The following is a 26,725-nucleotide window of genomic DNA, read 5'->3' on the forward strand; positions in this document are numbered from 1 at the left end:
GCACTCGGCCACTAGGCTGACCGCCGTCTGCCGGCTCTCGACATTATTTCACGACGAGCGAGGCAGCGCAAACATATTTGCATAATATGTATTCCGCTATCGCGCCTCCGCCGCCTCCTCCTCCTCCGCTTTTCCAGCCTGAAATTCGAAATGCGGCTGTAATCAGTGAACGCCGCCTTTCGTATCGGTAGTCGTTGCATCGATGATGCATCGCAACGCCTGGGACGCGTTTAGCATGACGTGCCGTCTGATTGCAAGTTATTTCAATATGTGTGTTGGAGATCTCGCGGACATTATGTCGAGTTATGGTTTTAATCTTACAATTAGAGATATAATTTATGGTGTCCGAAATTAATTGACGTTGATCGCACAAATCTTTTAATTGAGACTTGAATGAGGGAATACTCGACGTGTCATCAATTCAAACACAGCCGTGGACTAGGTAAAAACGTAGCCGCGCGGAACATTATTATCCTTTACTCTCGCGAGATTTTAAGGTACATCACGACGTCGGTCTGGTTACCGTGCTTGACGCTTTATGAGTTTACACACGCGGTAAGATTCGCGATAGGGCGCGAAGCTCGCTTCGCTCCTCTTTACCTTAGCTTACCCGGCCTCGTCCTCAGGTAGTACGTGCCCGTAATACTTGCAACAATCTTGCGTCGTACCGATAAATACCGACTCTCTATGCTTAGCATATGGAACAGATCACGCGCCATTATGGACGGAATAAATATGAAAAATGAATTATGATAACTGTTATCTCTCTTATAGTCGCTCGTGTAATTTTATATTCGTGAGATTAGTTTTGATCGAGCATTGCCGATACAATGTGGATTTTTTAATACTCAAACGAGTATAAAAAAAGTCTCATTTTGATATTACCTTACAAAAAATTTCTAGGATTACTTTTTTTCATTTTAATTACATTTTATTTAACTGTTATTTTGCATGTTCAAATATTACAAAAGCATATCTAAATGATTTCGCTTAATGTGTTATTAAGTGTGCGCGACATGAGAACTTTTATATACCTATGTATAGATACGATTGAGTACGTTACCGTATACTGTACACATTTTTCTATTGCGGATTATTATACAAAATATAAAAAATTTCATCAACTTTACCGTCAGGCGCGAGAGGAAGCTAAAATGCCGGATATGAAACCGGAATTATTCTGCATTAAACATCGACGTCGCGTGTAATTATACACCGCGCAATTATGCTACCATGGCACGGATCGTACAATATCTGATGTTTGAGCTTATAATGATGAGCATGTACATCTATTTTTACATAGAAAACAGTGAGATCGCAAATATCAAAATAATGAACAAATGTGCAATTTAATCTCTTTTGCTACAATCTAATTTTTTTTAGTTTTTATCATATATAATATTTTATCAAAAATTATATATGATACGCGCGGAAAAACAACGAATAATGAATCTTTATTGTTTTTACATTGTTATTGTTTGATTTATATTGTTTGCGTAATATAATTTAGTAATATGTATATACACATACATATACATATTAAAATCGCTAAAGTGTTATTTTTTAGACTTTTAATTTTCTTCTCTCATTTTAAGAATATTTCTGATATTACATGCTAAAAATAGAGACAAATAATGAGTAATTGAATAATGAATATTATCCTAGATCTGGTTCTACGATAATTTTTTGTTTTCGTATTATAGGGTAAAGGCAGGATAAAATGTAGTTTGAATAGAAATAGAAATAGAAAATGTATATTTAGGGAAAATAGGAAAATTTAATCCAAAACATTTAATCCAATAAATAGATTAATTGATGGATGAAATGTCAATAGCAGTTTTTTCTGCTTTTTGCGAACATTGAAAATCTATATTTTTATATGTATGGAAAAGTTATTCTTATCGCACGTATGCGAAAAGCTTAGTACTGTCAACAGAAATATAAAATAACAAGTTTCAAACATGTGCTTTTTTATGATCGGTTTCAATCGGTTTCAATTAATCGCAAATAAACGTTACAGTCTAAAAATATCGTTCACAAAGCGATCGTGTACCCCTTTAAGGGGATCATCCTTGCTCTCTGAGTTTGCACATCAGCTTGAATTCCGGAAAATTACTTCATGTCCGGGTCATCTTTGATGCGATCGTCTCTATGGATATCCATTTACAATGATATCGATAGACACGGCCTCTTGCTCAGCCTGGAACACACAGGACATTGAACTATGTGTATGTGCGATCATATTGAAGACTCTCCTTACATAAAATATATATATATATATATATATATATATATATATATATATTTGTATTATTTATTTAAAAACAAATTCTTTTTTTGTCTTTCTCAATGTCTATTTTACACTCAAGAAAGGAAAAGCTACAAGTATATTTTTCTTATTTTTTATTTTATTGCTTTTATCGTAACCAGAATTTAATGAATTGAATTACTAATTTGCAGAATAAAAAAAAATAAAAATCAAATATAAATGAATAGTAGATATAAATGAATGTATATTTATATATTAATTATATAATAGAAAAAAAATTCACACAAATATTAATTTTAAAGAAAGCAAAAAAATTATCAATATTAATTTTATCTTATTTATAATTAGTTTATAATGATTTATTCGAATATATGAATATATAATAAAGTGTTAATAGGAAAAATATTATTTATTTAAAAAAAAAAATTAATTTTTATTTTACATAAATTGCATACATCTTATAATTATTTTTAACTGTGATAATGCACAGAATGTTAAAACTTAAAAACTTAGATATCGCGTTATTATGTTTAATTATATTATCACATCTAATTATATTTATTAATATAAATAGTAATAATATAAATAAATATTACATGTAATATCCATTTATGTTATTATTATTTATGTGTGTGTGTGCTTTATTATTTCTTTTCATTGAAATAGAAGAACTCTTAGACAATTTAACTGCGATTACAATCATAGAACTCAATGGTCCGAGGCGATGCACGCGTGGCATCGCTTTAGCATCGAAATCTGTGTATCCGTTTGAATCGTTGTTTGTCCGCCGCGAAGTTTATCGGTTCCTCAGCAATTTCTCAAAGTTGTCGCCGTGTTCCGGGCGCGGCACCTTGTGCACCATCATCCCTGTCTGCTGCCGGCATCTTCCGGCGCTCCGCGCCTCCTTTCAATCGCAACTCCCCCGTCTTTCCTCCATCCCCGATCTTCTGCGGAATTCCTTTGGAAACTTTCCGATATTCATATCTGCCCGCTACTACATCAAAAATTCCAAGCTCGCCCCGTTCAGCCCGCGAGAGTTCTCTCTCTCTCTCTCTTTCTCTCTCAGTTATAAAGGATTCGCAGCCACTTACAATATCAGCTCGTCGCCGCTCTTTCCCTGCCACTTCGCCCTCCCATGACATCCACCTTCTCCAATCTAACCCTCCTAACCCTTCTCATCACTTCTTCCGCTTTCTCTCTCTCTCTATCCCTCTTTCTCTCTTTTTCTTTTCCATTCCTTTTAGCGCACCTTACTCGCTACCTAGTTCGCTGTCATCGACGTTCGAATAGTCCTCCTTTCCCTTAACATTTTTTTCGGCATTCACCTTACTTTCCGTATTCGCCCTTCACCCTTCACGTCACAATTATGGTCATTCTTTCAGATATTCTCTCGCCGATTTAGATTAAGTAACTTTTTTACCGATTACTTTTCAAAGAAGCGATTTATCAAAGCAAATATTTCTCAAGTCATACATTTCAAATAGCAATGCAGAAACGATACAGAGATAGAAATTATAAATTATTATTAAACAACGTGAGCGGGGGAGGGGCGGAGCCCCTCCCCCTGAACCCCCAACCCACAGTACATTCACAGTACAGTATATTTAATGTATATGGTATCACAAATATTGGTTTTATTTAGTAAACTTTTTTTTGTTAATAACTGTTTAAAACTGTTTTTTGTTAAACAACAAGCGACGGCTAAAATTTGTTGGAGGTTACTCAGGCCTATGACCTTGACAACATATGTCAAGGTCAAGGTGATTGGGGCTGGGTCCGTTATTATGCATATTTACCTTATATTATTATTTTATCGCGATCTTTATACACACAGATAATTGTTTCTTTAATGATGTTTGAATTTCAATATTGAATTCATATTCCGCTTTTTTTTTGTTGATTTACAAATAATTTGCCTACCATTATCGAATTGATAATGCAGAGTATTACATGATTTCTCGGATCGCGCGAATAATTCAAATAACGGAGATCCATGTATCGATCGTTTATGCATTAATACTTTATTTAATATATTAAATATTAATAAACGATTAATACTTCGTTGTATGCACATGATATTGTAATTTATTTTTTAAGATAACATTTTTGTAATGGCAAAGTGTGAATTGGCTAACATTAATTTTTTTTAGAAACATATTTATATTGCATTATTCATGAAAAAATCTTTTTTTGATAGGTACACCTTGGTGGGAGCGTTCAGTACCTGGAAGCTTTATCCCGAAGAAGAAGCTAAGTACCCAAATGGTTTTCAACGTTAAATGTTTCCGCTTTCGCGTCTTAATTAATTCGGGAGTGCCGTGCAAAGTGTCGCGCGTTCGAGTGCGGAAATGTTGTGCAAAACTGTTCGTGCGCTAAGGTTAAAGTTATATTGTTTTATATAGTTCTCGCGCGCGCGTGAGATATTTCCTCCGTATTTATAATCGTCACCGAAATATCCGACTTTCTCCGATTGACAGAATAGAATATCTCATCGAACGTTGCTGGACAACGATCAATGAAAGCGCACTGTGTTCCGACAAGCGGTTTGACCCGAATCGTTTGGTTAGAGTTTGGTCGATTGCCCGATAAGGGTAGATAGAATCATCGTCGTTTGATCTCGTCCTGTCTCTTGTCACATATATCATACATCATATGATATCGTCATACATATCTTCATGTGAGACCTATCGAACACACCACGGCTTTCTTTTTTTTTTCGCTTTAAAAACATATTTATTTCGCTCTGATGAACAGGCTAGAACAACTTAGCACGATTTTTATACGCGACAAGAAATTGACATCTCATTTCCTAGATTATATAGGTTATCGGAAATAAGTGCCCTTCTCCCTCGTCAACAAACCGTTATGATATCATAACGAATCTTGTCAAAATGAGTTCACTCGTAGATTCGAATATGCTCTGAGACAAAAGTCGTGGACCCGATTCATGTCGATTCATCGATTCCCTTTCCTTCCGCTTCGGGCTTACCTTTTGTTGGAAGTAATTTCGTCGATTCAAAGTGCAATTTTCGCGCGAAACGGGATATTGCCTCGCGATCGTGGAATTCGGGAGTGTCGTGCAAAGTCTCGCGCGTTCGAGTTCGAAAGTGTTGCGCAAAGTATCGTGCGCCTGTTTTCATCGTGCCGTGTGCAATGAACAGTAATGAACCGTAATAAATCATATTTTCGTGAGTCAGTGCAACGAACTCTCTAAGTGCAACGAATCCTCACAACCTGAAAGGAGGAGGAGAAGGCCTAGAAGGCATCGGCGGAGCAATCCTGGGGTGAATAATTTATTATTTATATATAATTTTTATTGATCACATGCTCACACTTAACAAGAATAATCTTTTCGAAAAAATTATGTACTATTAATTCTTCTTATTCCATTAAATATCTCTATTTATTATTATACGTATCGACATTTATATTCAATACGTATACAATAATAATTTCTTCGAATATTAATTTTACTTTAAAATATTATTATTTTTTAATATTAATTGTATTGCTATAGGTTGGATTTTATATTTGTGTGTTACAGATCAACGTAGTTTTAACTTCGCTGTTACGCATCGACTGGTGAGTGACAAATTTTTATTTTATTTTAAAGTAAACAGTCTATGAAAATTGTATAATATACATAAATGATGTGTTGCGATATATGAATTTGGTTAGCAATAATATCAAAATATTATAGATAAATATAATATATAGATTTGTTACTATGACCTATGTGGTCTGTTTATGACTTCGATTTGGAACTAGAGCAAAATGTATATATCCACGACGAGAGATATAAATTCTACGATTTATCCTTGACGGTTTATTTATCTTTAATCATTTTCGATTTCTTGGCAAACATTTGCACAATCGCGATCTTGAAAAGCAGAGAACAGTTGGAAACCTTGCGTCGGTTTTACGATTATATGAATATGTCGATTGTGATAGCTCGTGAAAAGCAAGTATATATACATGAATTAAAATCGCACTTTCTTTTAGTTACGCATATTCGGAAAGATTAAAACATACATTATTTCCGACGCGTTTAAAAAATATCGGAGTTTGGTAGCGACAAAATATTTTCTAACGAAATGGAAAGAATTTTCTTAGCACAAAATTACAGGATGGCTTAATCGGCGAGCTATTTAATATTGAAGCTTAAAGGATTTTACGGGCTTAAGTATCGAGAGCGTAGACAGGTAGATAACGAAACTTTGTTGTTCAATTAATTTGAAGTGGACTTTGCTTAAAACACAGTAACTTAGCGAGAGATCTAATTATCGAGATATTTGAAGTTGCAAATTAAAAAGTTTCAACAAATTGCAAGCTTCCATGCAAATTTTTGCTTAGAAGAAGAGCGCGAGCTCGCCGCCGCGCCGGAGAAATTTCGCATACGCTGTAATAAATGTCGAATAGATTTACCATTTCCGCGGAGCGAGCGTTCTTAATTAATGACCGGCCGCGCGGAACTCGTCGTTTCGTCGCGGATTAATTCGCCTCGAAGTGTCTACTAATTATCAATGGGTTCGCGTTGCGTTCTCGTCGCGGCATCGAAATTCTAGCTGTGCTAGAGCTGGTGTCGCGCCGCAAATCCGCGCGTGCTAAGCACGCACGCGTATGTACACGCGGGCGATCCTGCGTGTTCGCGGAAGCGAGAAACAGGGATGGATAGGAAGGAGATACCCGTACCCGAGCTGCGCGATCCCCCACGAACTTGTTGAGCATGAACGGCCGGTCGTCCGCGGCGCGGAAACCGGTTGCGGTGCTAACGTCACGTTCCAGAGGGCGTCTATAATAGCTCATTAAATTGAATAATCATCGAGGACCCGCAGGTACGCTGCACCTGCAATTTACTTGGTCATTGCGCGCTAAGCTCGAAAGCTCGCTCGGAAACTCGATCGAAAGCTCGCTCGGATGTAACGAATGAGCGAACGATCTGTGTTGCCCGCTTCATATTACGCTCACGCTTCTCATTTTAAACTACATTAAACCTTGGTGCAAAATCAAGATTGGATCGATTGGATATCCTGATATTTTTGAGATACTAATATTCTTCGACTTGTAGTTGGCAATTTTGGAAAAATTATTTTTTGCCAATTACGAAATTAATATTCGTAATCTTTTTGATAATTAAAATGAAAGGATATTTTTAATATTGTGTGCGCGGATAATGATGCTCTACGTCTTCAATATTGTAATAAATTTGAACAATAATTTGTTCTTTATAATCTGTGTAACTTATTTTTTTTACTTTAACTTTACTGTGGCTTATTCCAATTATTTTAAGATTAGAGGCAAAAAGATAAACATATTTTTTTATAGCAGGAAGATAACATTTTTAAAAAATAAAGATTAAGTAAATTTATAAAATGAAAGCACAAATCAAGAAAATTTTCAAATTTCCCTAAAAAATAATGCTCGTTCTATGTATTCTAATATTAATATTAATTTTAATTTATATTAAATGAAACGCATTGGAAGAAAATATATGAGAAAATAGAAAATGCGGGATGCTTAATTTTTATAGATTTTATTTATTTAATACGTTTTTCTATTTCTGCGGAAAGAGACATAATTTTTTTGTGATATGCTAGTGCGTAATCGTCTGCATTAAAGTATACGACACGGAGTTACGTTCCAATTAATTCCCATAATAGATATTAATTAGTCCCCGCAATTACGAGAGTCATATTCGAAATTGTAATCCCGATCGGAATTGAATACGTCGGACGTGCGTATACGCGTATGTAGTTGATATTAGCATCTCTGTGATATAAATTGTTTGTACAATTAAAAGTTTCACTACACCGATGCGTATTACAATTGGAAGGTAGTCATCCTCAATAATCAATAATATTGTATACAACATTATTTAATTATTACGTTATGAATAAAATGAGAAATCTTTTAGTGCTTTTATTTCATTTTTAATTCTAATACCGTAAAACAGTCTAGGACAATTCTTTATATCTTATATGAATTTATTTCTTTTAAAATTGCATTGCTTTTTATATCTGCTCGACTGTCTTGGTTCTAATTTAAAACTGAATGCGACCACTGAATATACATATATTCTTATTTCAAACGTTATTTGACATTAAAACTCGCGAACGAATTATCTTGTTTTAAATACATATTAGACATTAATATGCATTACTTTTGCGATTAATAAAAACATATTGTAACTATGTCACAAATTATCAATCTTAGAAAATATAAAATATATTTGCTTACATAATCCATTTTATCATGATAAACTGCCAAAATTATTTTTCACTTAAAAGAAAAAAAAAAGAGAGATTTATCTTATATGAAAATTTATCTTTCCCTGACGCAATGAGGGACAAAATTGTGAGAATACATTGAAACTGCTATTTTAGCGTCTCCAGCAGCTCATTAAATCGAATAATTATCAGCCATAATCGCATTGTGTGGCATATACACTACTTTATATGGCTACCGCGTCGATATGTATCATTGATATATATGTACGCGTCCATGCGCTACGGAATTTTGATCGACTGGTAAATGGATCCCTTGACGACTACGGATTATTTATTCCCTACACGATTAACGTCATGTAATCAACGATAACGTAATGAACGTATTGCCTAGTACTTGTAATGACATAGTAATACCGTTGCTTCTCTCTCGCGCGCGAGATATCGATTACTTCTATCAATCTCCCGGGCGACAGTCTCGTGCGAGATATTAATTCTTTTATAATATCTATGTCGATCTGTCGCGAATATCATAAAATCAAAAAAATATAAATTATTAGTTAATTTCAGATATATTTAGGAAAAATAAATTAACCAAATATTTTATCCTTACTTTTTTATCTTCTGGTACAATTGATTTTTAAATAACTTTTGCTGTAAATTAGTTAGCAATTAAAGGGTGGCATGTAAAATGAAATTAATGACTACAACGTACATTAATCGTCTCTTTATTCGACTATATATATAATATAATATGTATATACCTCTGTGTTGGCGAGACAATATTCCGATAAGTCGTGGCTTGGCTTGGTACAAGTTGCGTTTCATACTTGGTATTACAGGGGGCAGGGGGGCACTAATTAATTACATCGACGCACTGGTATGCATATCATTAATTGTTATGTATGTTATGTATATAACATATGCTGCACGCGCGTGAGATTATTGTACAGTGTGCGATGCGCCATTACTAAATTTTTTTTCAATTTGAGAAGAGCGGGAGAGACGGTTCGAGGGAGGGAATATAATCGAAGATGATATTATTCACAATAGGAGTATGATGGGGGGAATAATAATAGGTTGCGCGTCGTTCCGTGTATATCTATGTATACATAGTGCAAAATATATTAAGGTCAGGCCACTCGTACGTGAGGGGCAGTGTTGAATCGTCCCTTTTAAAGGCTAGTCGTTTTTTTTTCTCGAGAATTAATTAATTCTCTTGTTCTTAAAGAGTCGATGCAACCGAGCCCCCGCAGAATCGATCGGTACGCGCGATTTCTCCATCGCCTCTCGATTCACAATCGTAGTAGTAAGCACATTTTTTACATTGTTCCAAATACGAAGTGGACTGTCTCGAAATGATAGCCAGGTATCGATTTTGTCCGGCGTTTCTAGCTTAACTGACTCGACGTCTGATATTTTTACCTTTAATGACTGAATAAATGCGTCAGGTATCGATACCTTTACCCGTATGATATTCCTATATGCGCGACGCTCATTGATCAATTGGAGCGATCGAGGATCCGTGAGAACAATCAAAGCGCGCGAAGATTCATCGATATGTAAGTAAATCATCACCGAAATCATGCCCGAATTATTAAATGATATGTTCATTTGCGACGCAACTTGCGCGCATCTTCATCTTCTTGCTTCTTGCACATCTACATTTTTAACTATGCAAATATTCTCCAACTTGTTTTAAGAAATGGAACAATTTTTTGTATTTTTTGTTAGATATTTTACCGATTAATGTATAAAAATGTATGGGTCGAGATCAATTGCGTCAAATGGAGAATTTGATTAATTATGACGAGATGTCTCACACACACACGCACGCACACACAGAAGTTGACAACATATTACTTTCGTCAAATCTTTCCTTTGATCTTTTTGAATTTGTTAAATTAAATTACAATAGTGGATTTAATATTGATATAATTAGGTCATTGGTTAAAGTCAAATTAATGTTCGTACAATATATTAATTTCACTCTTCTCCATTTGTGCATCGTTCGAATCGCCTTAAACTAACGTTACGAATTATTACGAATCGAAATGGACGCGTTTTCGAGCTGTCTTTTCTCCGATATATTACACAATGTAACACTATATACGTATGATCTTTATAATTTCCTAACTGTCTCGTATCATTTCCTTGTGTTAAGAACGATTTACATGGTAACAGATAGTCGATACATGTTTAAGCGATAGCAACTATAACAATGATCAAAACAATAATCAACAATGATGGGTCAACAGAAGTCATCGATAATTTCTAGAGCCACGAAGACTCTCATTATCCGTCGCGATGCGTAAAGGCCGATTCGATTACGATCTGTAATTTTTATTTTTCTTATTTACTTCCAACTCTCTTACGCTTTACATATATTTATGTATATTCATATATTTATATATGTATATATATTATATAATCCTTGTAAACACACCTACAATCAACAATTTGATAAACCCTATTCCGTAATTTACACAATCTACACATAGATGTTTTCCCGCTTCCATATTAATAATAATTAGACATCGCGATGTTTTTCTCTCTCTCATACGGCGCGACACTCACGCAAGTACACGCACACACACATAAACAGGCATGAACACCCACTTATTGTGACTATAACGAGGTCCAACTGCGAATAAATAACGAAACAATCCTGCGAATCTTGACGGCGACCGACACTTTGGCCCACATTTTCACGTGGCATTAAATATAATATTTACGATAGTGTGACATTAATAGTTTCTAATGTCGCAACATTTGATTTGACTTGCATTGTATTTGATATTTTGGTAATTGTATAATAAGAGTTAATTCAGACTTTGATGTTAAATTATTTATGAGTTTATATTCGTCAAATTTAATACATATGTAAATGTACATATAAATAACTAAAACTGTATTGACTTGATAGGCTACAATATTAATCCTATTTCAATTACTCAATATATTCTATTCGTATTGTCATATATGAAATATATTATTAAATATGAGATATTCCCGTAAGAAAAGATAAAGTATGTAATCAGAAAAAAATTCAGCTTTTTTATAACGATATTACGATACTGCGGACTTCAATTTTTAGTAATTATTTTTATTATATAACGATCAATAATACGACAAAAAATATAATACTTACCTTGAGATTTAATGCCACGTAAAAAAGGAATCTAAAGCGAGCCAGTTGTTTCTCATATCTTATTATACAGTATTATATCTCTGCAAAAACACTTTATATGCTGCAGACCGTGCGTCATTTTCTTTTCGAACTTCAAAAGTATAAAATATTTAACCTCGATACGCGTTAATCGTCCATTCACAATGTGACTGTCGGATGACATAATTGACAACGCTATCGTAACGAGCGGTAGCAAAAGTGCTGTCATTATAAAGCGTCGCATCCTTTGTCTACCAGGAATATTCATTGTCCCATTAAATGGACGACTTTTATGTAAAAGGACCTGAGTGCCTTTATGTCACAAAACTGTGAAATAAGATTCTAAAGTTCTCTCTAGAGGATGTAATATCATTTTGTGCCATAAGAGTAATTTATGGTAAAGTTATATAGGAGTCTTAATCTACTTAACAAACCAGTTATAAGATTTAGGTTTTAACTATTAATGGGTTAATAAATATTCCAACTCAAAGATATGTATATATACATTTATACAGAAAAATGGATAGATCTTTTTTTATTTTGTTTTCTTTTTCTTATATAAACATTTCTAAGATATGAGAATTATTCACGAATATTCCCAACTTAAAACTGTCGACACTGGTGCCGTTTATAGAAAAGCCGTCTAAATGGCATAACAACACGCGGATATCTAATATTGGACTCAGAAGCTTGAAAAAAGCGATGTGGACCCTTGAAACGTCGATATTGATGTCATTTTGAATAAACTGATGAATGAATCAGAAATTCTTAAATACAGAAAAAATAACGAAGCCGAACATTTGGCACGTTTCTCTAATCGGGACAAGCAATTATCTCTTACTTTTGTTTTTATCTGCGCGCCTCGTCGTCACTGAGCCATAATTATGTATCAAAATTCGTTTATCGAGTCGTCGCGTTTTCAACGAACCATGAGATTTTTTCTGAAATTTTACGCGTACGTAAGTGAGTCATAAATATCACAAATTAGTTTTAACATTAATAGGAAATATAATTTCCAAAAAATTTAATCCGAAAAGAAAAGTGTGTAAAACAGCACAGGTATCTTATATTCATAGTCTTCAAGACTAATTTTATAAATTTATTTATATATAAATGGTTTGCAATTTTTTTGCAAACTAAGAAGAGATCAATTTTAATAATATTCGTATTTAATGTTGATATACACAAAGTGATAGCAAGTTAATTTATTACTGTTATTCCGCGCATTTTTCCACGTGCGAAGGATTCTTGTGATGTTAGCTGAATATTTATAACTCGAGATTTGAATTCTCTGACAGAAAATTCGACAGTTGGCTATTTACACACAAAGTACTGTTTTATTTTAAAAAATTCTATTTTCTACTTTTTTGTATGAAGCACATATCAATATTTCTTTACCGTGAAATTTTTTTTCGCGATATAAGAATGGAAAGAGCGATCGTGGGTCTTCTCGAGCTTGATAGGATATTCTAGATCGATACGCATGTATCGGTCTAGAGATGTAAGATATGTTATATTTTCAAAACACAGATGATATATATAAACAAAATATAAAACATCTGTGCTACGTGTTGAAGAAATTATATAAGTTTAACGTAACTGTCCGAATAACTGTCGCAATATCAGAAAAAGAAACATTTCCATCATATACCGATACATATTTAATAACAAAATTGTCGGTAAAAATATTTCGGTACAATTTGTACGCGTGATGTGAATATATTAATGAGAAAATTTTCAATTACTGTCCTGTCCAGACACGCTAATATCTTTTCCTCCAGGAAAGCACCGAATATAGACAATGTAGAGATTATTACTTTATACTTATTATTATTTTATACAAAGTATAAAAGTAGAAGCGACATCTCTTTTTTATTAATTCAGAGAGATGTCTGACAGCCGAAATCGCAAAGATGAACTATAATTTGATAGATCAAAATGTATCAAGGGTATTCTCGTTTGTCTCAATTTAGAGAAATGCAATTGGAAATTAAATTTCCTAGGATGTACGAAGCGATATATATACATATATATACAGTATATACGTATTGCGAAATTGCATGCGTCACGCACGCACGAGCGGAAAGCCCGGCACTTCGCTTCGCTCTTGATCGTGTAAGTAAAATCGTCTCTGGATTAGACACCGATACTGGCAACAGCTCGTTCCACTTGATCACGGCTAATGCGAATTCACTCGATGGGAATTCGCGCGTTAATTAAACATGCGCGATTTCTCGCGCGGCAGTCGCTACCGGGAGTATTTCCTCCGGCGTCGGTAGCGACTCGACGTGAACGACGTTCGCGTAATTGATTCCGCGTGTAAAACCGCCCGCCTCTCGCTCACTCTGATCTGACGTTTCGGGCGCGAGCTAAAAAACTCGGGCGGTTTTATAATTATGTCATTGGGGGAGGGCGTGATGTATGGCGAGATGCGGCTACTAACGAGATATCTCGTTAAGCCGCAAACGGACAATCGCGGTAACCGTAGCCCGCGATGACGAAGCGAGCAAAATTTCACAATCTTCGGTGTGCCGTTAACGTTTCGTCGATATTCGTTAGATTGTTAATTTACACGGGCGTTAAGTGGAAGAGCGGCTACGTCGGATCGATGCGACACGAGATATATGGACAGCTTTTATATTAAAGGGATCACCTATATATGAATTAAAACTGAAATAGGTTTCTCTGAAAATTGCTCTGGAAAAAAAATATGACGGTACTCCGTGCTACAAAACTTTACGATCATAATAATATAAGTAATCTTTAATAAATAAATGATATTTGGTATAAAATTTATTTTTTAATAAATTAATATTATTCATCAATAGAGATGCAATTGCATTTTTACAAACAAAGAATGCGCGAATTTGTTCACTGTTCTTTAAATAAAAGATGAAATAGCATCAATATATTTTATATAAATATCTTTAAAAAAATAAGAATATATAATTAAATTATTTTCAATTAAATATATCTCCAACAATTAAACATATAAAAGTCGTCTATATTGTATTTTTATATCGAGCTTTTGAACTGACGTTCTGTCTTAAAGTGTGGCTACTATTTTTATATATGAATTATGTATGATTTGATTTAATATATCGCGCTTGTTAATTCGGTGTTTCTTGACCTCCAAGTTTTTGTTTCTATTTCTATATATGTGGACATTATTATTATCGTTTATTCTCGCGGTTTCAAAATAAAATTTTATGAAATATCCTTTGTTTATTATCAAAATGCGAGCCGGGCAGGTGTTTAATTATCGCATAGAATTGACGTTGATAAAAACTTCGAATTTCACAATTGTAATTTTAATCCATTTTATACCGCAAATGAAATAAATAATAAAAACGTAATTATTTCTATTAGGAGAAAATTGTCCGGCAAAAAGCTGTTACATTTGATTAAAATAATTAATTTTATATCATAATTCATCTTCTAATTTCCACAGAAAAATAAATCCGCTATATTTCCCAAATATGTAGGTTGTACTCAATATATTTTAATATATTATTGTTTCACATATGTGAAATATATTTAAAAATCTAAAGTATACTCTTTCTGATAATAATGATAAAATGAAAGTTTCTGCTCCGCCATTTGTTCGATTCGGTGAATGTTCTTATATTTCAAACATATTAGCACCCTTCGGCAACGTGGCGCACACTAATCACTTTCGTATAAGATATGATTATTATTACGTATTAACGAAGTATCGATATCGAAAATTCGATCGATATGGCAAGCATGGCTCGCCGAGAACGCGACTCGATCGGATTATTTTTGCCGCTATCTCGCGCAATCTCTCTCAGAGTTAAAGCTAGATAATCGAGCTCGTAATAAACGTATTTTGAGTGTATTTGAAAGATAAATTCCGTCTATCTTACGTCGAAGCGAGCAGATGATGCAGTGCGATTAGGATGACAGCAATGATTGCGGGACACGCGCTCTCTTTCGACGTGGCGGATGCCGAATTTTCGTCCGCGTCGAAAGCCGGTTCTGGGGTGGATCCCGTTTCCCTCAATGGGCCCTGATGCACATGATTCAGTCTGTGATCGCGATCACTGATCGAATTACCCGCATCATCCTCCGATCGCCGGTCACCGGTCTTTTTGGAATGCTGAGGCAGGTCCATATCTGTAACATGATAAAGATGGAGAAGTAGCATTAGCATTTTTTTTTAGTAATCATGTTTTTCGTGAAATCTCACACACACATAAATATATTTTAAAATTCATTGTATTGTTTAAGAAGAATTGGACATTTATACTTGGATTCTATTTAGACATTTCCTTTAAAACTCTTTCTCATTTTTGTTCCTAAATCTTCAATACTTCGTGGACAAGTCGCTATACTTGGAGAGAGATTTTATGTGAACGTGAGGTTTAAACGGTGATTTTTATAACAAGTTGCCAAGTCGATGTCGGAAAACGTTGGAATTACCGATACTTACGCCGCGCAATGAGAGTGTCAAGCTTGCAGTTCCTTCGTTATTGAATTCAAGGCACGATCGTCGAAACATTATTTCAACTGTGGCCAACCAGTACTCGGCGATACGCGCGCGACTAGATATCATTTTTTTCCGCACGTGCAGAACCTAGATGGAGGGTATCGCGCGATGTTTTTACGCTCCACGTCACCCGATATACGCGAGGTGAATAAAAGTAAAGTGTGATTTACTTTTTGAAATTTGTATCGCAAGTACAGTTTGTTGTGCGCAAAATGGAAAAAAAATTCTTTTTTCTTGCTTTAAAAAAAATCTTTCAAGATGAGATTTTTGTATACTTTGCAATTACGAGACACGATCTTTCCGCGTGAGTGTAACTTTCTCTTTGACATCTATCGTGTATTTTTCAACAGTACTAAATATTCGTGGCACGTTACATTGAAATTCAACGAGCGAATGATGAGCAAGTCGATACGTGATAGCGAGTAACGCGAAGTTGCGGGAAAAGGGAAGAGGGGCAACGATATGAAGCATCCCGTTATCTTTCTCATGTTAGGATCAATCGGTACGCTTCGCTCTTTAGGAAATGTATGGCCAACGCTCATTTCCCGTACTCATTCCGATACACTGTACAGGTCAGACATGCTTGTCTCGCAACGCGATTAAATTCTGCACCGAGCATTATTGAGAGCTCCATAATTATTTTGTCCTCACGTGCTTTTAGATTAGATTTCATCCTCGCAGAAAAACAAATTTCGAATGAAAAATGTTTCATGATGTACATATGTTCAATAACGATATAATTATTGAGGTTTGATTAAATGTTAAACGCATTCCTCTTTATCCAAAATGGAATTATATTAGCGTAACCGAACTCGCGTAACATTAGAACGTTTAACCCCCATGTTGATTATATAGCTTCGACGAAGCTACTAAATACCAAAATCACAGGGCTAATTGACAAGATCGCGTTTCAATGACATTGAATTAGGTACCTCTCTGCTAGCTATTGCTACTTATTACGGAGCGCTCGAATCCTGCAGCGAGACGCAATTTCCATCCTAATTTTGCTTTTGCTCGGTCAACTCCACTTAGCAATATTGCTAATGAATTTAATTCATACGTTGAGTATGATGTAAATTCTCTATGCAAAAATTTCACCTTTGACTCGCATAAAAAAAAAACTCACATTTATTACTCTCGAATTTGGAGTTGCGCAAAGCAACCTTTATGCTCGCGAATGTGAAACATTTTCGTAATTACGTCCCTCTGAAAATTTTTATTTGCTAAAAGTTGATTCCGCGATCGTCAAGCACAATTCCTTGAAAAAAATAAAAATTTGTCCCGCTAAGCCTGCGACACGCCCCGTATACAGCTGCTTCAAAGGAAGAGACAGGCTGCGGTAGACCGGTGGTTAGAAGAACTGTAAGAAGAAGTAGAAGAGTGTGGTGTGTCCGCGTGCGGCAGCCCGTCGAAATAGCAGTTTAGCACTGATAACACTTGGCAGACTTTTATCGATCATGTCTGGCAACAGATGGCTCACCCAATTCCGGGCGGCGCGTTTTGTCTGGCTGGCTGATAAACGATAACTAATACGAGACACGGGAGTACGCGAGGTCGGGATGGCGGTGAGCAAGAAGAGAGATAACGGCGGGATGGTGGCCACGTTAGATATTGTTTCACGGTCTTTTAACCGGCGGACGTGACGCCCTGATGATCTTCACTATTGTTCCGCAGCGCTTTTTTGACGGCGCGCAACTTATACTTTGCTTGCTCTAGAAGAAATCATTATTAGAACCACAAGTGATGCTTGTTGAAAATTCTCAACATTTTTCAAACTTGCTATTTTTCAAACTATAGCAAACTATCGATACTTCCATAATATCGTTTTTCTTTTTCAAATAAAGGTACAAAAATGTTGTATTTTTAATTTAAAGATATATTATATCTTTTAAATAACTGTCTTTTCTATACAAGACAAAGATATTACTTTTTAATTTTTCTTTCGTAATAAGAGTTCTATAACTAGTGTTATAATTAATGGCGCACATTTTATCTCTCAAAATATTATTAGACGTCTAGACGTCTAGACATTAAATTACAATTTTTGTATTATACATCTTTTTTAAATCACTTTATCAAATTTAAATAATATAAGTGTAGTGTCGATTAATTAATATGGACTTTCTTTTTCATGAATCTGTTTCAAGTTGTGAAACACTAAATGATAAGAGTTTGAAATATTAGAAATTCTTCTATATAATATCGCGGGAGAAATCACAACCCCCCTCCCCCGTAGACTCTCTTATAATTTAAAGCAACGCGATCTTTATGCCAGAGATACGCCGCGACTCCGATATCGAGTCGCCATTTATCAACGTAAATCCATAATCCCGACCGCGCGCAATCTGTGACAAGAACATCCCCGGAAGAGCGGTGGAAAAGAGGACACGAAAAACCGGCACGGCGCGGATAGAAAAGAGGGGTGGAGAAGAAAAGAGGGGAAGGGGGATGAATGGAAAGCTCAGATATTGTTTCGCAGACTTTCGATCCTCGACATGACGCGCCAACATGCCGCTCCGCTCTACGTTCGCCTATACGTAGCCTTTCGATTCTCGCTTTCATCGTAGCGCCCTTAAATCTATCGAATCCCTCCCCCTTCCTCTCTTACCCCCTTTATCCCGCCCTTCCCAACATGGGCGAGTGCGCGATCTTTTTATCCTGCTCTTCGCGTCCCGTTTACACCGGCGATTTAACGGTTAATCCTTCGAGCTTATCTGATTGCGTGACTTCAACGAGAAGCTCGAGCATGCCAGGATAGCATCGCGCTTCCTCGTCCGCCCTTTACACGACAGCGCGATAAAATTGCCGTCATTAGGGTTGCACGCTCGCAAGCCGGCGGGGGTAGTTAACTCGCGAATATCGGACCCTTGGTTTTGTCCCACTTGTTACGTCGTTTTATCCGTCTTGCGATTAAGTGATAAAGATAAACCGAAGACGAGACTTCTCTTATGAAAAAAAAAGTATCGCGATGGAAGTTTTGCACACGCGTCATTATTTTTCTCAAGAACAATAAACAATAGCGCGATTCATCTTTCCGTTCCCTGAGTCTGTCTCGTGTATTAGTGACTTGCATCGAGGTATATTCTGACGCACGGACGCAGGGATGCAAACTGAGATTGTACGGCCGCGTGTGTAAGAATCTGTATTATAATTTTATGCACGCTTCTCATCGATATCTCTCGCCGAGAATTTTGCTCTGATTAAAATTTTTGCTATAATAACACATCTGATTTTTGCAAAGTTCATAATATGTAATGTGACGATAACGCAATATAATTATTCTTTTATTGGTGAAATAAATTTTAGACGGGTTATCGTACATAAAAGTTGCGCTCTGCAAGGATGCTAATTAAATCATTTTAAAAAAATGCCGAGATATTATTTATTTTATTATTTTAGAGGAATATATGTAGGTATAATGTATTGCAATATGTTTTGAAAATATTAAGCAATGAAAATTACATGTCCAAAATGTTAAACTTTTTATTGAATGAAACCATAAAGTAGTAAAACGCATATTATGCGTATCATGTCCTTTGTGAATAATCAACATTAATGCCAAAAACAGAGAATAATTTTGTGAGTACGTACTATATTGCAATATTACGGTCATTCAATCAATATCTATTCATCGTTTATTTAAAAGCGCGAGATCGAGTGTAATGAATCATATCTGTCACATGTATTAAGTACATCATTTTATCGATTTTCTATATCATATATTATTTATAATCCGCGACATACGTATATCAATGGCGATCAAATCTGGGATATGTCATTAAACAATGTCATAAAAATATAATTTAATATTCCGACAACATTAAACTTTACTCTCTTCTAAAAATGAAATTTTGGAAGGATTCATGTGACAAATAGTTTTTGAGATCATCAGAAACTGCTTAATTTTTAGATCGAATTTTTAATGTGCGTTTTTTTTCTTCTCGGAATCGCGTTTGCTACAATTTTTGCAATTTAATAAAACATCCTTCGTAATTCGCAGCTTCGTAACACCCTTGCAGCCTCGCCGAGTTTTTTTCTCGCGCTATAAAGTGGAAAATTATGTGACGGAATCCGATAAATAGAGACTGTGAAAAAAATAAGGATGCACATCACGAGGGAAAGTAAGCGGGAAGTTATGAGCGCACTTACGGCTGATGACATACCGGCGAGAGAATCGTGTCGTCCGCGAAAAATGTGCCTTTTTTTTTGTTCGTTTTTCGGTAAAGAAGTGTCAGCATACACGTCGTAAATGGATCGTAACGTTCAATCAACGTGAGGAGTTATGAGGCGCCACTCATGACGACTTATGCGCTCGTAGCATCGCCGCGATACACGAGATTATTCATGCTTTGATCGCTCTAATGTATGTCTTTTTTGATCGCTATTAATTTATATCAAAAGATATAATATAACGTTTAAAAATCCTAGAAAAGAATAAAAGTAATATCGATAAAAATTTTTAGTAAAATTTGCAGATCTTGCAATTTCAATCTTTTTCGAGATTATCTTTTCTAATTTGTAAATTTTTAATGATCATCAAATAATTAATTAATATTACTATTATCTTTGAAGAAATTTTAGATATCTTGTAATTTGGCACGTGAAATTTATAGAGTGTAAAGTTAATATTCTAGAATGACATTTTAAATCCAGAAAGAGTGTTAAAGGCGGTCAGCTCTCGGGAAGAAAAAAAGAGAGCAGATTCGTAATCACGTTTTAACCGATATATCGTAAATACATGTATTTTAAAAATTACTGACTCAGGTATTTTACGGATATATGTCAGCGGTTGGTGCTGGTATTTCGCGGACACACAATGGAAGCGAGAATTCCATAAATATTATACAGAGGGTACAATATTATCTGCATCGTAAAATAACTCAAGGTTATACGACGGGGAGACGTGGTTAAGAAACTGCGGAAATTCCGATCTGTCTCCCGGCATCGGTCTCTCCGATATCTTAAATAGTAAAACTCGAGAAAGAACTTAATTTTGCAAATACCGATATCTTCTTGTAGGTGATGGTCGCGTGCGGTTTCTTCGAGATAAATTCCTGAGATTACCAAAACGACGAGTTGACGTTAAAAAGATTACACAAGCGCGAAATATTTCCGTTCAGATTCACTTGGCTGGATCCTTTTATTTAATTTTTTGTTCATCTTTGCCACATAATTCGTACTAAATTACATATATGTGTACTGGAAAAAAAAATTTGTTAACTTGACTAATGGCCAGTTTCTTCACCTCCAATTAACTTTAACCTCCAGTTAAACTATATCTTTGTCTCTTTTTAAGAATGTATCTGAAAAGAGATAAAGATATAGTTTAACCGGAGGTGAAGAAACTGGCCATAAACCTTTCAACTAAATAATATTTTGTTAATTGAACATATAGAAATATTTAAATTAAATATAACATATTAAATCTCACAAAACGTATATTTGACTTAAATACTAATATATGTTCAATTAACAAAATCGTAATTTAGTTGAAAGGTTTAGTCAAGTTAACAAATTTTTTTTCAATGTGTGTGGCGAAGAAATAGTAAGAAGGAAAAAATAAGTAAAAATATATCGACTTTTATAAATGAAGGACTTACAATTGTTATTGCATTCACGCAGACTGCTCCAATGTTCCCTCTCTTGCAATAGGAGCAACAACGCAGAAACAAGCAAACACCTAATTCTATATACGTAAATCTAACCGTTCGCCATTTTCACGGCGACGTATCGTTACGGGACGACGAGAAAAATACCATCGTGTTGCGTAATACGCGAGACGATCGTTGCCGTCGATCGTTCCTGCGAGATTGCGACGTATTAAATCGCGCGTGTAATGGAAACGGCGATGTCGCAGTGATACGCCATACTTTCTCGCCGCCGAGATACGTGCAGCTGCGACCGCGCTAAGATACAAGCCTGTATAGTATCCTGGGCTATTTCCGACCCCTTTCTTAGAAAAGTATTTACTTTCACTTTTGAAAACTTTAAGTGGTACATAATATTTTTTTAAATGTGTGGATTCGAATAAAATTCAATATATTCTTTATAAAAAAATTTATTTTTATTTAATTAAGGATTTATTATTCGCGATTTTGTTGAATTCTTTCGATATCAGTCACATATTCGAGTCATTAGTCAGTAATAAAATTCGTTTTCCATCCTAATCTGTTTTTGTATCTAAAATCTATCTTTATATATTTTTTTATATATTAATTATTAATATTTTAAAAATATTTACTAATACATTAAACTAAATACATTAAAACTTTTACAAGAGATATTAGTACACGCGACAATTTGCATCTGAATGAAGTTTTTCGAGATTTATTCCTAGCTCGCAAAGAGATTTCTTGTCCTTGGAACGTGTTATAACAGCTGAAACTCACCGTAAAGCCGGATGTTTCCCTCAGCATCGCCAATAGAGTTTTTCGAAATGCATTTGTAGCCACCCAGATCGTGCTTCTGCAGATTCAGGATCACTAGTCCCATATGTACGCTGTACACCGATGTTTTTATCTCGGACATCGCGTATTTACTGTTGCTGATTATCATTTCGTCTGCAAAAACACGTTTCAGAAATTAAATTGTGTAATCAAAAATAAGATGAATATATGTAAGAAACAAAATTTCATGCTTGGTACAGATTTCTATTAGTGACAGGAAATATTTTATTTATACAACTGTATAAAATGTGCTATATAACGTTCTCATTGATAAAAATACTTAAAACAATTCTGTATCAACTACAAGGTATTTACTCTCCAAGTAAATCGAACGACAAGAATTGTACTGATTGCGCTGTTCTATTACCTGATTCTCGAGTCCAGTAATTAATGGCCTTAGGTGACGCTTCCACGTGACAGACCAACGTGACGTTAGTTCCGACCGGAGCTCCGACTAGCTGGTTCGGTACTTGGACCATCGGGTGAACTGCAATCCATAACAACTCGATCAGTCGCAACATCACCCGATCAGGCTCCAGACAACAATAATGCCGATACATTTATCGCTATCATCCGCGTACGTGCGAGAACTAATTTCTCTAATTGAACGTCATCGCTCGTAACGCCACAAAGGATATTTTTCCGATTTCTTTCGAAGCAGAGATTTCGGGATACAACGCTACTTGCGCAATTCAATCGCCTTACTTCGCCGTTACATTGTGGTCTCTTTGTGCGAGTGCATCATTAGCGAACTGCGTGAGCACGTCACGCTAATGAAACACGCTGACAGATTGTCATTTAGCAAGCGAGCAGAAACGGGCACTCTTTGTCTCTTCCCCTCCCTTCTCTCCTTCTTATCTCTCTCTTTCTCTCTCTCTCTCTCTCTCTCTCTCTCTCTCTCTCTGTCTCCTGATAACGTCTCGCTACCTTTCGTTTCGAATATCGTAAGCAGCTTTCTGTGAGCTGCTTACGTTTTAACAGGCGACCGCGCCGAGCACTTCTTCCGACCAAAGCTCGGCCAACGTTGTGTCGTCACAAAGCGCTTACAGTGCGTTTTACAGCGGCTACTTAGCCCCACTGCGACGTGAAATTGTGTTCCCAGGAAAATCTGTATCCCATTGAACTCTCTCATTTCTAACATACTCCAAATATAAGAGAAATTTCCCTACATATCATGAATATCATATTCTATGATATTGTCTGATCATATTCGTCATCGACGATGAAATTGATATAATCGCTTATTGCGTTATATTCAAACAAGATAAAAAAATTAATTTTTTAAATAATGATGAATAATAACGTATCCGAAAAAATAATGTAAAATTATTCTTTTATTAGTTTTGCACAAACTTGAGTCAACACTGCGAATTTAAATCGTTTTATAATAAAATTTATATAAAAATATTTGACGAAACATAAAAACTTTATATCTGTAAATATATTTTGTATAAAAGAGAAATATCAATTTTTAGGAAACGATATGTGCCATACAGCTATTCAATTTTTTTTTATATAATACAGCGTATTATGCTCCCAACAGACCTTATCGTCCTTTAGACATCTTTAAAATATCTTTTGGCGTTTTTAAAAGAGAAACGGGGATGACGACATAAAGATAATATTCATTTGCATAAAAAAATCCCGAATTTAGATTATCTTATATTCATACAGTAAGTTCTAAGATTTGTCTAACGATGATTCTGTATCGGCGTCATTAAATGATAACGTTTTTCGTAAGACGGACCATAATAAAGATTAAATCGGCAATATTAACAGGCAGGTGACGATATACGCACGTGTGATAACAGAAAATTAAGATGATGGCGCGAGATAAACTGGCCGTTTGTTCGTCGAGTCTTTGGTCGACTCTTTATCTCGTGCGCCGCTTGGGAAATATATGCGTTCGCGCCGCGCTTGTGCACACCGAAGATCCCGGGGTAGCACCGAGACGACACTTTTATATGAGAAAAGGGAATATATACAAGAGCGTCGCAAGGACGGCGCGCAGAGAATAGCCATAAGTCAGATATATCGACATCCCCTGGTGTAAAAATCCGGTAATTTCGATGTTGCGATTTTCACAGAAAAGTGCATTGTTTCGCGCGCTGTTTGAACAAGGAACGACGGTTTCGCCAGACAGAAATCCAGCGATACGATCGCGGATATTAACAATCGTGAGGCGATTATGAATAATTAACAATTATCAGTTATATTATAAAACGCGAATGAGCGGAGAGAAAGTGCGGCTACGAATTATCAAAACGCGAAACACAACAACAACAGCATCAACAACGGGGGGCACTTGGCGCGTTAATTCGAACGCGCGGATTCTCGGCAATTCCGGGGCAAAACAATTATGCGCTGAATTGAATCACGTTTTCTCCCCTAAGCACAACCGCGCGTTATACCGCGAGAATTGATTTATGAATCCCTTCTGGCCGCGACTGGGGGAAAGAGAGAGCGAGAGAGCGTGTTTTAATTGTTTCGATTTGCCGGACGTGTTTCGCACAAATCCGTCCCCGTGATCCTCCGGCAGATTTACGCGCAAACTTTCGATCCGTCCGCAACAGCACTGATTTCGCACCACGCGGCGTATATATAGTGATGAATATTCGCGCTGGGAATTCTTCGTGTAACGTTTAACCTGGTACGTGACGATAGGCGACGCGTTTGCTCGGATAACAAACAGCGAGATCGCTCGACATTACTCTTAATTGTGAATGAGTCCCGCGGACTCGAAACTCGGCGCGAAACGCAAATACGTTTCGACATGTCGGCGTTGGACATTTCGCCACCAAGCAATTGCACGAGATGCAAATTCTCCCTGCGCATTCCGCGTGCCAACTGTTTATTGATAAACACGTCCTCCAACGTAAAAAAAAATATTCCTAGCGATAAAAATATATCCGAGTCCTCGATACATACAATCGATAGCTTTCTGTAAATAAATATGATTTTTTATTATTAAATTCTTTAAATTGTTATGTACATAAATTATGTATCTCAGAATTATCTTCATAGATTCTTTTACTAAACTTTTTCTTTCTAATGATATATGGAAATATAAATGAGATCTTTTCAATGCGCTGATTTCAGCGTTAAATTAAATTTCTATTAAAGAAAAATCAGTTTGATCGACAAGTTTATCATGTATTTATATACTTTTAAGAATTTCGAAGATTTATGTGATATAGATTTATCGACACAGACTGCAGAATATGTTTAGCGAAGAATATTTTCGAGAGTATCCTGTTTATGTATGCAGTAACGTGTGCAAGTTCACGATGCGGTATCATCGATAAATATAGCTATGCCAAAATAAACTGTTGGAACATCAATCAAATCAAATAAGTTTGCGAATATCTGTGTTGCGAAATGGACGGCCGATCGATCTGAGGTGAAGGACAGAAACAGAGGGTCGACCGCGGAGCACAATCGAGCTTGCAAATAAGTATGGGCAAGCAGGCTAATTTCTTTCGGCGCCTCTGCTAATTAAGCGAAGCGAGCGGCCCTCAAAGCGCTTATAATGCGGTCTGTGGCGTGAAATTGCATTCGTCGCGTTCATACTCCAATCTAATGCGGTGTAACAATTTAATGCGGCGTAATAATTTAATGCATTACGCAACGCGTGATTCTCGATATCGCGCGAAATCCCCTCTAAATAGATGGTTCCCGTATCGATTCGCAACACGATCGAGTTGAACGATGCTTAAAAAGTAATATTCGCTGCGGTAAATCTTTGCCGTCGAGCTGTAAGGTAAAATCTGTGTCACTTTTCAAGAGAGAAAAATTAGATATTTGACGACAGAGAAAAGTTGAGTTGTTTAATTAATAGCTCTTAATTTATTATACGCTATATACCACATTTTCTCTGATCCAGAGTATTTTAACGAGCAGCAAAAATTACAAGAGTTTATCTTTAGCATGCAAAAACCCGCTACTCGCTTAAGCAAACGATTAATTACGGGGAATTAGATGAGTATTATATTATACGTAAGAAGAGTAATAAAATTATCCGATAATTTATCAACACGACGACAATCCGCGTAAACAATATTTTTGTCATTATAACGGAAATACACGCCGGCAATACATGTATGTGTG

The 26,725-nt window shown here is 35.7% G+C and overlaps 1 protein-coding gene and 1 long non-coding RNA gene across 4 annotated transcripts in view; one reads left to right on the forward strand and one right to left on the reverse strand.

Moving 5' to 3' along the window:
- Positions 1-1,939: 1,939 nt before the first annotated feature.
- Positions 1,940-26,725, reverse strand: part of LOC145943463 (lachesin) — a 227,146-nt gene continuing 202,360 nt past the window's right edge. For all 3 annotated transcript variants that reach the window (XM_083050998.1, XM_083050981.1, XM_083050990.1), the window contains 4 exons: positions 22,986-23,105; positions 22,562-22,732; positions 15,550-15,799; positions 1,940-2,200 (listed from right to left, as the gene is read on the reverse strand). In XM_083050998.1, the coding sequence (XP_082907124.1) occupies positions 2,164-2,200; positions 15,550-15,799; positions 22,562-22,732; positions 22,986-23,105 (578 nt within the window). In that variant the 3' untranslated portion in view covers positions 1,940-2,163. The remainder of the gene's footprint in view (positions 2,201-15,549; positions 15,800-22,561; positions 22,733-22,985; positions 23,106-26,725) is intronic.
- LOC145943517 (uncharacterized) overlaps positions 5,444-26,725 on the forward strand; it is a 53,369-nt gene continuing 32,087 nt past the window's right edge. Inside the window, exons 1-2 of the long non-coding RNA XR_014426528.1 lie at positions 5,444-5,553; positions 5,814-5,851. This is a non-coding gene — a long non-coding RNA (uncharacterized LOC145943517). The remainder of the gene's footprint in view (positions 5,554-5,813; positions 5,852-26,725) is intronic.

This window comes from Prenolepis imparis, unplaced genomic scaffold (genome assembly GCF_030444845.1).
Source record: "Prenolepis imparis isolate NDT839.2.m4 unplaced genomic scaffold, iyPreImpa1.0 SCAF_1, whole genome shotgun sequence".
In the NCBI taxonomy this organism is placed as follows: domain Eukaryota; kingdom Metazoa; phylum Arthropoda; class Insecta; order Hymenoptera; family Formicidae; genus Prenolepis; species Prenolepis imparis.